General features: G+C 47.3%; 1 protein-coding gene across 1 annotated transcript in view; it reads right to left on the bottom strand.

The window, feature by feature from the left end:
* Positions 1-4,432: 4,432 nt before the first annotated feature.
* The window catches only part of DNAAF9 (dynein axonemal assembly factor 9), a 169,592-nt gene continuing 160,297 nt past the window's right edge, over positions 4,433-13,727 (bottom strand). The window contains exons 33-38 of the mRNA XM_052650925.1: positions 13,540-13,646; positions 13,148-13,222; positions 7,673-7,878; positions 6,451-6,516; positions 5,123-5,216; positions 4,433-4,558 (exon numbers count right to left, since the gene is read on the bottom strand). Coding sequence (XP_052506885.1) covers positions 4,446-4,558; positions 5,123-5,216; positions 6,451-6,516; positions 7,673-7,878; positions 13,148-13,222; positions 13,540-13,646 — 661 coding nt within the window. The 3' untranslated portion in view covers positions 4,433-4,445. The remainder of the gene's footprint in view (positions 4,559-5,122; positions 5,217-6,450; positions 6,517-7,672; positions 7,879-13,147; positions 13,223-13,539; positions 13,647-13,727) is intronic.

Genomic DNA, 13,727 nt, shown 5'->3' with positions numbered 1-13,727 from the left:
TCTACCTCTCCTCCTTGACAGTTCTCTGGGGGTATTCCCCACACCCTGGTGGTTTCCGGGAAGTGCAAGCACAGGAGCTCCCTGTACGATGGGGCATAGGGGAAAGAGGTGGGTGTGTTGGGAGGCTCTGGGTAAGCAGGTTGTGAGGAGGGTGATAACCATACTGTGGCTAAGACCCCTCCCCCAATTCTCTTCATCCCTCGCAGGCAGTTTTGCCTTTAGTTTGTACATGACTGATTGATCACATCAAGCCTCCAAACCAAGACCACCTTCCCAACCTTAACTTGAGGGAGGCTGTGGTGGAGCCTGTACCCCTCCCCTTGAGTCAGTACCCAGATCCTCCCAGTGGGACACTGCCTTTGTCCAGAGGCCTCTGCGTTGAAGGTGGTATAAGAAGCAGGGTCTCTGTGGACGTTGGTGGTGACCCCTCCTAGCCAGCCCTTTTCCCCCTGAAATGATGGAAGCCCCTTATCCCAGCCTGGGTAGATACAGGATGTGAGTGGGCCCCCAGGCCGCAGTGGCAGGAAGCACGCCGTCGTCTTGCCTTTCCCTAAAAGCTCCGGGGGCTCTGCCGACCTCTCCCTTGGACTATGTGGTTCCAAGGCCCGCCTGACCGAGGGTGCGCCAGGAGCGGGTGCTCAGATCTAACAGGGCAAGGGCAGTGACTCTGCCCCCTGGGCCAACTACTGGACTCTTCATGCCTTGCTCATTGCCCATTATTAAAGCGGGACCGTGTGGCCTCCTAGTGGGGTTATGGCCAGAATTAAACCGAGCTACCAGCCTGTGAAGCAATGGTTCTTAATGTAGCCTGGTGTAGGCCAGGTGCCCTGACGGTCAGGACAAGCCCGAGGGCAGCAGATGTGGTTTCTTAGGGTGAGGTGGGAGAACTTCTTTCTGGGGCCCCAGGACCCCCGTACCCACAAGCTGGCTTCCCGAACTCCTCCTTGGGATCTGGAACGCTCAGAGAGTACCCACCCCAGGCCAAGTTGGCCTCTTATGAATTGTATTCATGGCAGCAGCGGCTCAGAGCTCTGGGGAGGGGAGTCAAGTCCCCAGGACCCCTCCTGCAACAGCCCCAACAAAGCAGTGTTCCCAGGGAAGCTGCAGGGAGGTCTCCAATCCCAGGCCACCTCTTCAATCCCCAAGAATACTTTGAGACTATAGCAACAGGCAACTACTGGAGGCCCTGCTTGTTCAGTGACAGTTTATTGGTCCTTAGCATTACATCTCAGTTAACAAGGTAAATTCACATACACAACTGCAAGTAAAAACATGAAAATAATATAAAAATAAATTGAAAGCTACTCTTATATATTTACTGAAGTAGTGTAATAAATACTATAATAAGCAAAAAGCTTCAATCACACAATTGTTTCACTGAAGTTACAGTAGTGTTTGTAAATAGTTTTAAAATTTAAGTTACAAATATTAAAGCACTGAAAAACTAGTATAAAAGTCAATTTTGGCACATAAGTGAGCTCTTCTGTCATTAGTATTTGACAACCTGGGACAATGAGGAAGCCATTTCTCACCTACTTTTTGAGGTACAACTATCCATCTAGGTCAGCAACATGGCTGGAATACTTAATAGCTTATAGTCTTTAACTTTTCCCTTTTGAGAAGCCTGAAGAGCAAACCCAGAGCTTATTATTGTGCAAAAGTTTTCAGAATCCTAATAGAATTTAGGAGGGTACTTTTTGTGACCCACAGGGCCTAGTGTCTAGGCCTCAGGTCAGAGCCCCCAGGGCTCTGTGGGGCCAATGCCACTCCTTGCCAGTGGCCCCTTCCTAGGGTGATCCCTTTTCTCCAATATCTGCCTCCTCTTTCCAATCAAAAAAAGAGAAAAATCCCACATCAAAATGTAAAATAACCTATAACTTCAGCGACTTCAACATTATCACACTCACTCGGGGTGATATAAAACTGAAGCTGCTAATAGGAAAGTTGGCAAAAAGCATTAAGCTCCTGGAGAACTTTGCCTGTCCCTGGGAACCTGATATCTCTGCTGGATCCCTGGTATCCACTTCTAAGGTCAAAATTTCAAACACAGTGTCAAGACCCTTCCTCTAGAGACAGCCTAAGACACCACACCTCCACCTGGAGTGCCCAGAGGCATCAAGTGGATATTAACTTCACATTAAAAACCCAGAGGCCCCAAAGGTTCCAGAACAGCAGTGTGGGGAGGAAGCATCCTCCCAGTCTCAGTTCTCAAGGAGCTCACACAGCGCACTACAGAGTGCCTCTTCACCAGGGCACAGCCAGTGTGCCCCAAGGAATGCCCTTTCGCCAGTGTGCCCTTCACACTCCCAAGCAGGCTGAGGAGTGTCTATGGAAGCCTCAGCCAGTTTTGCCTTTTTGGCTTTGAAACTTAATGTTTTGACTTTTTTCAATCACAGTTTCATATTCAAGTTGAGGTAATCACAGTTTCCCCTCTAACAGGAGAGGAATTGGGACAGTGGGGCAAGTTGGTGAGAGAGCATTTCTATGGACAAAGGTCAGAAACCAAGATCACCAGGAGGTATAGCCCCACACAGTGTTTAAGACCCACTTTTATGGGTGGGCTTCCGACCCCTCTTTAAAAACTCTTTTGTGTAGCAGCCAGGAAATGGCTCAAGCTCCAAGAAAGAGAGCATTCATTTAAATGTTCACAGCAATCTACCTGAGGCAGATGGCCTATTGTTCCCCCACCCCCAACCTCCCCACCCTCCTCCCCCAACAAGGCTGCTCAAGTTTGAGTTTTTAAAAAGAGCTCAGTAGAGCTAAAGGAAGCTACAGTAACTCATTGCTTATCTCATCAATTGCACTTAAGATCTTGGTTATTGATTCTGAAGCAGAGGAAGGCCTACTGTGGACCCCAGCCTCTGGCTCCTAGGCTGGGGCTCCACATGTGGGCCTTTGTCACCAGCTGCTTTGGAGCTGGGACTGGAGCACGTGGGTTTTTTCAGAAGCCTTTCTTCATGCAAGAGTTCCTATTAAATGGTATTTGGAGTATTGTTCATTTGGCTTCAAATGCAAAATTTTTTCTAACATTAAGTACATTTTACTAACAAGCCCTTAACAACTGCTTTACTACTTGCATGCAGGGCTCTGTGTGACAGGTCACATGTGCTCCATCATTTTTCTCTCTCCTCTGTGCCAGGGCCTTTTCTAAAAAACCCCTCTACATTACTAAAAACTTCGCTGGTTTTGCCTATGTGCTCCTTTCTAAGGCATGCAAAAAAAAAAAAAGTGAAATTCAGAAATCATTTACAATCTAGGCAGCTGAGGCGCTGAAGTCCTAACAGACATCACATAAGTGACCTCTCTCTTCCCTGTACTAATTCTGGAGGTCAGGCATGGGATACACTTGAAATTCCCCTCTGCTTTTTAGTCCAGCTGGAAAAAAGCTACTAGAAGGAATTCTAACTTCGATACTGGAAGGCTCTGAAATTCCTGGTTCTCAGGAGCCAAACTAGTCCAAGGCCAGCAATGATGCTTAGGGACATGAGTTGCCTAAAGGTTGGGCTGAAAACCAGGCTTTCCCTGGCAAGACTCAGGGGAGGTATGGGTGCCAAAGACTGAATGCCCTTCAAGTGAAAATGTCCCATAAGCAATCAGAACCCTGGGCCTAAGACTATGCAGTTGAAGGACACTGCCCTTAACAGTGAGGCAAGACACTGACAGCAAGGCCTGAGCAGCAGTTTTTCTCATCCCAGAATTATTAGGCAAACCAGACTGATGACATGAGCGGAGCTCAAAACCAATCCCAAGGTGGGCTGCTTGTGTCAATTCAAAAGCCACACTTTTGGAAAGCAACAAGTCTTTCTCCTCAGTGTAGTCCATAAGGGAAATTCCCTCATTTTAGAAGAAACTACTGATCTCAGTCTAAGCTCCTGGCTCTGATGGCTGGGATTGGCCAGGGCTTGTGCTGTGTCCTCCAGGACTGGGCACAGTGTCAACAGGGACCGAACCTTCAATGGAAGGGGCCGAACCAGGGAGGCAGGCATTCCACTGGGGAGAAAGGGTCTCCTGGGGCAGTGTTTGAAGCCTGAGGACTGTGGTGGCCCAGGCCCCCCAGCCATGACCACAGTTGGGGCAGCCAGGATTCTTTGTGTATCAACAGCTACTCTGTGCAATCCAAATGCTTCTCCCCACCCTCACACAGTGCTGCAACAGCGCAAAGAAAATACTGTTATCGGAGACCCAGAGGTCCTGGACTGCCAGCTGCAAACAAAGGGAAGCGTCTGTCTGCTCATCCTCCATGAGGACCCCCCACCCTCACCCCGCTGCCAAATCAGTGGTGCAGGTGATGCTCTTCAGCGCTGTATAGAGAATAAAGACAACATACACTCAAGCAGCACACAAAGGCCAAGGAGAACAAAGACAGCCCTCTAGGGAGAGGCCTTTGGAAGAGCTGAAGTTAAGACATCTCATTTTTCAATGTCCATCTCCAAGGTCTTCTTCCTCTAGGGCTTCTGCTCGAAGAGGTCGTGATACTCCTGCTGCTCCAGCTCACGGTTATACTTCTCAATTTCCCGGTTGGCTTCTTCCACGTAGTCATTCATGAACTGGTCCATGACTGGCACCTCATTAAGGAAGAAAGCCCTGAGCCTAGGGGCCAAGGGAGCTGCCCAGGCCAGAGGAATCTGTACAGGCTGAGTGAGTGCTCAGCCTGTACAGAAGGTACCTGACTGGCTTTTTTAATATACTGGCAGCACCACAACTACAAAGAATGTGACAATGTGACAGAGGCTGACACAGGGCCCTTCCTAGCTCCTAGGAATGAGCCCTTCAGCTTTCACTAGAACACAGCAGCACCCCGTCCACCTTTTTCACAGATTAACTACTGTAGTCAGACCCAGTCACCAGCTTGTAAATTATGACTCCCTGATGACCACAGGATGTTACCACAGCTGCATTTAAATTACAACCCACAGAGTAACCTCAGCTATCACTGAATGAAGGAGAAATGTAATTTCAATGACTGTAAAAGGACAAAATGAAAAGTCAGTCTCTGTGGCTCGCTGCGTATTCCCGAACCCACCCTGCGCCAAGCCTGGGCTGTGATGGCGCTAGCAGTCACTCTCTTTCCAGCTAGGCTCTCACACCCCCGCAGCCTCTCGGCATCAGACTCCAAGGATACGTGGGTGAAAATCAGTCTTGTCACCAAAGAAGTTGACAAACTGGGTGCCATTATAAAAGTAGCCTGCAGGTAGGGGATCCAGGTGGCGTTTCACCTGCAGGAAAAGAGTCCTGTTAGAATTAAGCCAACCATTTTCTATAATTCACTCATTCATTAAAAACAAAAATAGGGACTTCCTTGGCAGTCCAGTGGTTAAGACTCTGCGCTGCTCCTGGGGGGTACAGGTTCGATCCCTGGTTGAGGAATGAAGATCTCACATGCCACAGGGCAACTAAGCCCATACATCACAGCGAGAAGCTTGTGCACCTCAACAAAAAGCCCATGAGACCCAGTGCAGCCAAAAAAATATATGCCAGGGAATTAACACCATCACACCATCCCCACAGCTGCCATCAAACAATGAATGAAGGTTCTCCCACCTCTCAGGGAGGAACTCTGGAATTCCTAATGGGATTAAGCCCCAGATGCCCACAGTGGTACTGGTTTGACAATACACCCTTCTCTTCTCTCTCTTACTTTCCCACTTTCCTATTGGTAGCTTACAGAATCACTTCCCAAATAAACTACCCTCACTCAAATCCTTATTTAAGGTCTACATCTGGGGAAACAACACTGCCTGCCTTCTGAAGTGCCCTCAGTCTCCTCACCAGGAACATGCAGAGTTGCCCAGGCGTTGGAATTAAGAGGTCTTTCTCAAGTCCACAGCAGGGGCTCCTGGAGGTCCAGAGTCCTGCCCGCCTGCCATCACTGGGACTGGTGACACAGCTCATGCAGACACCTGGACTCTCTGGTCCTTTTGGCCTTTGCCCCCAAGCCGATCAGGAAAAGGCTTCAGTGCGGATGCAGACTGAGGCAGAGCCTGGGAGTCAGCCTGGAGTCTGAGCGGGTTTCTCAAGGAGCATTTTGCTCTGGCCTCAGGATTCCACAACCTGCCCATGAGCAACTTCAGGATCTAGACAGTTTTTACCTGGGCACTTGCTGGTTTATATCTATGACAGAGGAAAGGTAGGGGGAAAAGACTTCTGCAGCTGCTTGAACAGGATGATAAAACAGAGCTCCATGTCATCTGTTCCTCCCACAGGCACTGGGTTCTCCTCAATCTCATGACCACATCAACACCAGAGGTCACCTGCCCTTCTTGCTGAGGCTGCAAGGCCAGCTGAGCTGAGGTTTCTCTTTACCCAGCTTCCTTCTGCAGCCTGAGAGAAGCAGGACCTCCAGCATGCCCCAGTAACAGCCACCTCACTCAGGAATCCTAAAGGACAGAGCTGTTCAAGAACCGCCCTCGGACACTGAGGGGACTTAGGCCTCTGAGATGGAGTACTCACATGAATGTTCCTGATCTCCTGCTGGGTCAGCATCCCCCTGGTCTTCAGGGCTTTCCTCTGAGGCTTCTGCAGAGAAGTAAAGGGGGGGTTAGGTCCCAAAAGAACTGATGGAGTACACGGAAGGGTGAGGGTCAGAGCTCTGGGGCTGGTTATGTGACTTAGATGCCAGCAGAGGGGGAAGCACAAGCGCCGTCATGGCCTGGATGTAATGCCCTGCCTGTCTGCCCCTGGAGAGCACCACTTTCCCACCCATAGAGTCCTACATGCCAGGGGGGAACAAGTGGCAGAATCAGATTGATGCTTTTGTAAATAGGTATGTTTCTGCCTCTTTGAAGATTCTCAATCCTAAATCCCACCAGTGACAGACATGCAAGCAAAAGGACTGGAGGTTTTATAGTCCAATATCATATAAGAGTTTTTCCCAGTGACTAAACAATAACAGCCACTGAGTCTGAGAAAGACACAGTCTGCAGGCAGCCTTCCCCCCTTAGTATAAAAGACAGGTCCCAGTCTGGCATGTACAGGAGACCAGGGCTGCAGCCAACTCTATTTCCAGAGTTCTAGGATAAGCTAAACCTTAGACCGTGTGCAGAGGCTTAGCACCCAAAGCTTGCAGCATATTAGATGATTTTAATTCCAGTTCGAATTTTTTCTTTGTAGTACTGAACTAATGATGCTTGTGCCTATCTACAGGCAAGCGTCCTCTTCCCCATACCTCTCTCTGGGGCCTCTGCTATCTATACTTGGAGTCTTGGTTGGCAAAGGGCTCTAAGCATATCTTTTTGTATCTCCATTCTAGAGAGAGAACCAAAGTACAGGAGATGCTGGGCTCAGAACACAGGAGAGGCTATGAACTAGGTTCAGCTAAGAAGATATTTTGAGTTTAATACACTAAGCTCATACAGGGTCCATACAAAACAGCTAGGTTTTACCTAGGTCCTGGTTAAGCCACCTAATAAATAACTCCAGTCTGCCATGGGAAGTAGGAATGGGAAATGACTTTGAGAACCTGGGCTCACAGGATAGTCAGCAAAACAATTCTGCCTAGAGTTTGCCTCAGGGGGTCCCTCCCACTCTGAGTCCCTGAAATTGCTGGCTGAGCCTGTGACAGGTGAACCAGTGGTGAGAAAGCAGGGAGAGGGTTGGGGCGGGGGGCTTCTGCCTCAGAGCCAGTAGCAACCCTGAAGTATCGGTACCAGATCTGTCTGGGCTTTGAAATCACCTGCTTAGCCGACTGCCGCAGCCAGTCCTTGACACTTTCTTCCTTCAGAGAGCAGCCTATGAACACGAGGTAGCATTCCTGCTGCCCGCTGCTGCTTTGAGGTGAGGTTCTGGAGTCAGGGGGTGGTGTTGGTCCCTCCAAAACTGGCACAATACTCAAGGAGTTGGCCAGAGTGTTGTGGCAGACCTCCATCATCCTCTCAGAGTCTGCAAGGAGAACACTTTAGACACCTGAGACTCTGCCCCTAAAGGTTAAGGTTACAGTAAGACTGTGGTAGTGCAGCTGGGTTGGGGACAGATTCCCAAGACATGCAGGAGGGAAAACTGATGTGACTGGGAGCAAATCAGAAAGGATGAAGTAAGAAAGAGAGGAACTGTGGTGTTGGAGAAGACTCTTGAGAGTCCCTTGGACTGCAAGGAGATCCAACCAGTCCATTCTGAAGGAGATCAGCCCTGGGATTTCTTTGGAAGGAATGATGCTAAAGCTGAAACTCCAGTACTTTGGCCACCTCATGTGAAGAGTTGACTCATTGGAAAAGACCCTGATGCTGGGAGGGATTGGGGGCAGGAGGAGAAGGGGACGACAGAGGATGGGATGGCTGGATGGCATCACTGACTCGATGGACGTGAATCTGAGTGAACTCCGGGAGTTGGTGATGGACAGGGAGGCCTGGCGTGCTGCGATTCATGGGGTTGCAAAGAGTCAGACATGACTGAGCGACTGAACTGAACTGATTCAAGTTTCTAGCTCAGCTGATTGGGTGATCAGGTGGACACCATTAACCCAGAGGGGATTATAAGAGGAAGAAAAAGTTTGCAGGAGGGAGAAGAGTCTGACTCTGCATCTGTGGCATTTGAAAGACTGTGGGACCCTGAATGGGAGACACCTACACAGTCATTAGAAGAAGGGGATGGCTCAGGTCACTCCTGTGGAAGAGACAGTTGGGCAGAAGCAAGGAAAGCCCCCTTGGTAGAGGTAAAGGGGGTGGGTTTCAGCTAAGGCCTGAGAGGCCAAGGCAAGAGGGCATGCTCAACAGTACAAGTGCTAGAGGAGGGTCACATGGTGAAAGGAAAGAGGTGATTGGATTTATAGGCCGAGGAGCTGGGGGCTAAGATTTACTGGAGACACGAGAAAAGGGTAACGGTCCCCAAAAAGGCATGATGAGAACTCTAAAACAAAGAGAGGTTTACCTTGAACAAGAAAGGGGTCAACAGTTGGTCTAAATAAGGAAGAAAAGAAGACGATGATAGGGCAGAGGGAAGATGAAGGCATGAAGACCACTGAGGCAGGTTGGAGGCTGTCTGTTGAAGCCTGAGTGAACAGGGCTTGAGTAAGAGGCTTACAGAGAGGGGCCGAAGTTTCTGATTCAATAACATAAACTAAGCCAAAGGCTAAGGACCATGAGAGATTCTTTTATACAGACTCTGTCACCTAATTTTCCTATCTGAACTCAGATGATTCCATGCCTACAACTCTCAGTGGTACCTGTTGCAGACATTCCTGGCTGCCTGCTCAGCATCCTCTTCCTCCAATTTCCATAAATTCCATGACCGTGAATTTCCCATGGTCAATGTCAACTTGATCTTGGCCAATGACAGAAGTCTTCTGAGGAATTGACAGAGCCACCCACAGGAATAGCCAGCCTCTTCCATCAGCTGGATGTTCTGTCTGGATGTGACACCTAGCCTATAGCACTACCTGGCAACCATAAGGGGTGGAAACCCGAGGAAAAGCTGACACTAAGAATGGAAGCACACAAAAGTCATATATTACCTGGGTCTTCAGTGGTCTTGCTGCACTGCCAGACCTCTTGACTTCTTGCTATGTAGCTAACACCTGGTAGTTGAGCTGGAGTTTTCTGTTGTAACTACCAAAGATGCTCTAACCAGACACACTCCCTTACATCCTCCCCTAGGCCCCAGCCACAGTAAACTCTTTTTGGTTCCTGAAATATGCCCCTTTTGCCTCAGATCCACAGCAAATGCTCCTTTTCTCTGGAGCATTCTCACCGTTTCCAATGTTGAGTTGACTAGCTCCTTGTTTTGACAACTTCCCTGAACCCCAGTCCAGGACTGACTGACTTCAGGCTGCAAGGGCTCCAGTGGTCAAAGGCTGTTAAACAGGTCTGCTGAAGGGGAGGAGAACCAAAGTGGAGGGCTTGAAGACTCTACCAGAAACAGATCCAGAGCCAGAGAGCTCAGCATTGGGGTGCTCCTGGTGAAAGGGCTATGAGGAAGCCATGGATGGCTCAAGAGGGGTGGGGTGTTAAAGTCTCTAGAACAAGGAAGTCAAGGAGCTGTGAGGAGAGGCCCTGAGCAGGTGCCTGCAGGGGCAGGAAAACAGATCCTCCACTGCAGAGCAGAAGGTCCTGAAGAAAGACTGGTATCCTGAATGAAAGGGAAGACAGGAGGAGCCTGATGGTGTAAGACCCAGAGGGGAGGGTTTTTTTCTTTTTTTTTTTTGAGGGAGAGTCTAAGAGGCATCTTGATGGATCACTGCCTTGTCATGGCAATTGGGCTTGTGTAACTCAGTGAAGCTATGAGCCATGCCGTGCAGGGCCACCCAAGATGGACAGGTCATAGTGGAGAGTTCTAACAAAATGGGGTCCACTGGAGGAGAAAATGGCAAACCACTCCAATATTCCTGCTTCAAGAACCCCATAAACAGTATGAAAAGGCAAAAAGGTATGACACTGGATGATGAGGCCCCCAGGTCAGAAGGTGTCCAACATGCTACTGCTGGGGAAGAGTGGAAGGCAATTACTAATAGCTCCAGAAAGAATGAAGTGGCTGGGCCAAGTGGAAACGATGCTCTGTTGTGGATATGTCTCGTGGTGAAAGTAAAGGGAACGGGCGAGTTTAATTCAAATGACCTTATATCTATTATAGTTTGTGGGCAAGAATCCCTTAGAAAATATGAGTAGCCCTCATAGTCAACAAGAGTCCAAAGTGCAGTACTTGGGTGCAATCTCAAAAATGACAGAATGACCTCGGTTCATTTAGAAGGAAAACCATTCAACATCACAAGTACAAGTCTATGTACAACATATGTACAAGTTATGTATAACATCACATAAACAAGTCTATGCCCAAACCACTGAGAGCAAAGAAGCTGAAGTCGGCCGGTTATATGAAGAGCTATAGCACATTGAAGAATTAACACCAAAAAAAAAATGTCCTTTCCATCACAAGGGATTGGAATGCAAAAGTAGGAAGTCAAGAGATACCTGGAATAACAGGGAAGTTTGGCCTTGGAGTGAAAAATGAAGCAGGGAAAAGGCTAATAGAGTTTTGTCAAGAGAACAAGCTGGTCATAGCAAAATCCCTTTTTCAATAACCCCAGAGACGACTCCACACATGGATATCACCGGACAGTCAACACTGAAATCAGACTGATATATTATTTATAGCCAAAGATGAAGAAGCTCTATAGAGTTAGCAAAAACAAGACCTGGAGCTGACTATGGCTCAGATCATCAGCTTCTTGTTGCAAAATCAAGGCTAAATTGAAGAAAGTAGGGAAAAACCACTAGGTAATTTAGGTATGACCTAAATCAAATCCCTTATGACTATACAGTGGAAGTGATGAGTAGATTTAAGGGATTAGAACTGGTAGACAGAATGCCTCAAGAACTATGGATGCAGATTTGTTACAATGTACAGGAGGCAGTGACCAAAACCACCCCAAAGAAAAAGAAATGCAAGAAGGCAAAGTGGTGGTCTGAGGAGGCTTTACAAATAACTGAGGCAAAAAGAGAAGTGAAAGGCACGAGAGAAAGGGAAAGATATACCCAACTGAATGCAGAGTTTCAGAGAATACCAGGGGAGATAAGAAGGTCTTCTTAAATGAACAGTGCAAAGAAACAGAGGAAAACAACAGAATGGGAAAAATTAGAGATCTCTTCAAGAAAACTGGAGATATCAAGGGAACATTTCATGCAAGAATGGTCATGACAAAGGAAAGAAATGGTAAGGACCTGAAAGAAGCAGAAGAGATTAAGAAAAGGTGGCAAGAATACACAGAAGAACTATATAAAAAAATGACCCGGATAGCCATGATGGTGTGGTCACTCACCTAGAGTTGGATATCGTGGAGTATGAGGTCAAGTGGGCTGTAGGAAGCATTACTATGAACAAAGCTAGAAAACGAGACAGAATTCTAGCTGAGCTATTTAAAATCCTAAAAGATGATGCTTTTAAAGTACCGTACTCAATATGTCAGCAAATCTGGAAAACTTAGCTGTGGCCACAGGATTGGAAAAGGTCAGTTTTCATTTCAATATCAAAAAAGGGCAATGCCAAAGAATGTTCAAACTACCATACAATTGCTCTCATTTCACATGTTATCAAGGTTATGCTCAAAGTCTTTCAAGCTAGGGTTCAGCAGTACGTGAACCGACAACATTCAGATGTACAAGCTGGGTTTCGAAGAGACAGGAAGCAGAGATCAAACTGCCAACATTTGTTGGCTCATGGAAAAGTAAGGGAGTTCTAGTAAAACATGGACTTCTGCCTCACTGACTATGCTAAAGCCTCTGTGTGGTTCACAACAAACTAGAAAATTCTTACAGAGATGAAGTACCAGACCACCTTACCTGTATCCTGAGAAACCTGTATGTGGGTCAAAAAGCAACAGGTACCTCCAATTAAAATAAATAAATTAAAAAAAAAAAGAAGCAACAGGTAGAACCAGACATGAGACAATGGACTGGTTCACAATTGGGGAAGGAGTATGTCAAGGCTGTATATTGTCACCCTGCTTATTTAACTTATATGCAGAGTAAATCATGCAAAATGCCAGGCTGGATGAATCATAAGCTGGAAAGACTGCTAGGAGAAATATCAACAAGCTCAGATATGCAGATGATACCACTCTAATAGCAGAAAGTGAAGAGGAACTAAAGAGCCTCTTGATGAAGATGAAAGAACAGAGTGAAAAAGCTGGCTTGAAACTCAACTTTAAAAAAACTAAGACCATAGCATCCAGTCCCATCACTTCATGGCAAATAGAAGGGGAAAAAATGGAAGGAGTGATAGACCCTTTGAGAGTACCACAGACCACAAGGAGATCAAACCAGTTAATCCTAAAGGAAATCAACCCTGAATATACATTGGAAGGACTGATACTGAAGCAAAAGCTCCAATACTTTGGCCACCTGATGTAAAGAGCTGACTCACTGGGAAAGACCCTGATGCTAGGAAAGACTGAAGGCAAAAGGAGGAATGGCAGAGGAAGAGATGGTTATAGTGTCATTAATTGAATGGACAGGAATTTGAGCAAACTCCAGGAGATAATGGAGGACAGAGGAGCATAGCAGGCTATAGTTCATGAATTCAAAAAGAGTCAGACACAATTTAGCAACTGAACAACAAGAGGCATCAGTGGTCTGCTAAGCATCAGCAGAGGCTATGAAATCACATCATGAGATGTGATCACTCCACAGTGCAGAGCTCCCAAATCCAAACCACCAGTTACCTGAGAACTTCACTTTGCCCAGGATGTGGTAGATGTTTCCAGAGAATGGACTCGGCTTGATGGAAGCCTGAATTGCTGGTGGAGGAATAGGAGAGGGTTGTTACTTATCTGCGGGCAGAGGCCAAGGCCAGGGCAGCACAGCTGGGAGGGTTAGGCACTAGGAAAGGCGCCTCCTCTAGGGTTCACAGGTACTTACACCATTTCCTCCCCCAGTGGCTCTGCCACTGTTCCCAGGGGATGGGACACCTGGGTCCTCAAATTCCTCTGCCTCCTTTCAGACCCAAATGGTGAGAAAAGACAGCACACTGAATATTAAAACAGTGCCAGGAGGTGGGGACAACTCTGGGGGCACTCTTTTACCAGTATTGGGACATGTTCCAGTCAAGGCTTACCTTTACACTTGGCCACAAAGCGAGTCTTCTCCAAGGGACGACCAAACCATACACAGATCTGAACCATCAATGGAAAGACTGATCCAGCATCAAATTTACCTTCATACCTTAAAAGGTTTAAAAAATTATATATATAAGTAATTGGGGCTTGGAGTGTTATTATATATTATGTTCGACAGAACAATGTA

The sequence above is a fragment of the Budorcas taxicolor genome, chromosome 13 (assembly GCF_023091745.1).
Source record: "Budorcas taxicolor isolate Tak-1 chromosome 13, Takin1.1, whole genome shotgun sequence".
NCBI classification, from domain to species: Eukaryota; Metazoa; Chordata; class Mammalia; order Artiodactyla; family Bovidae; genus Budorcas; species Budorcas taxicolor.
This window is presented reverse-complemented; position numbering and strand designations above follow the sequence as displayed.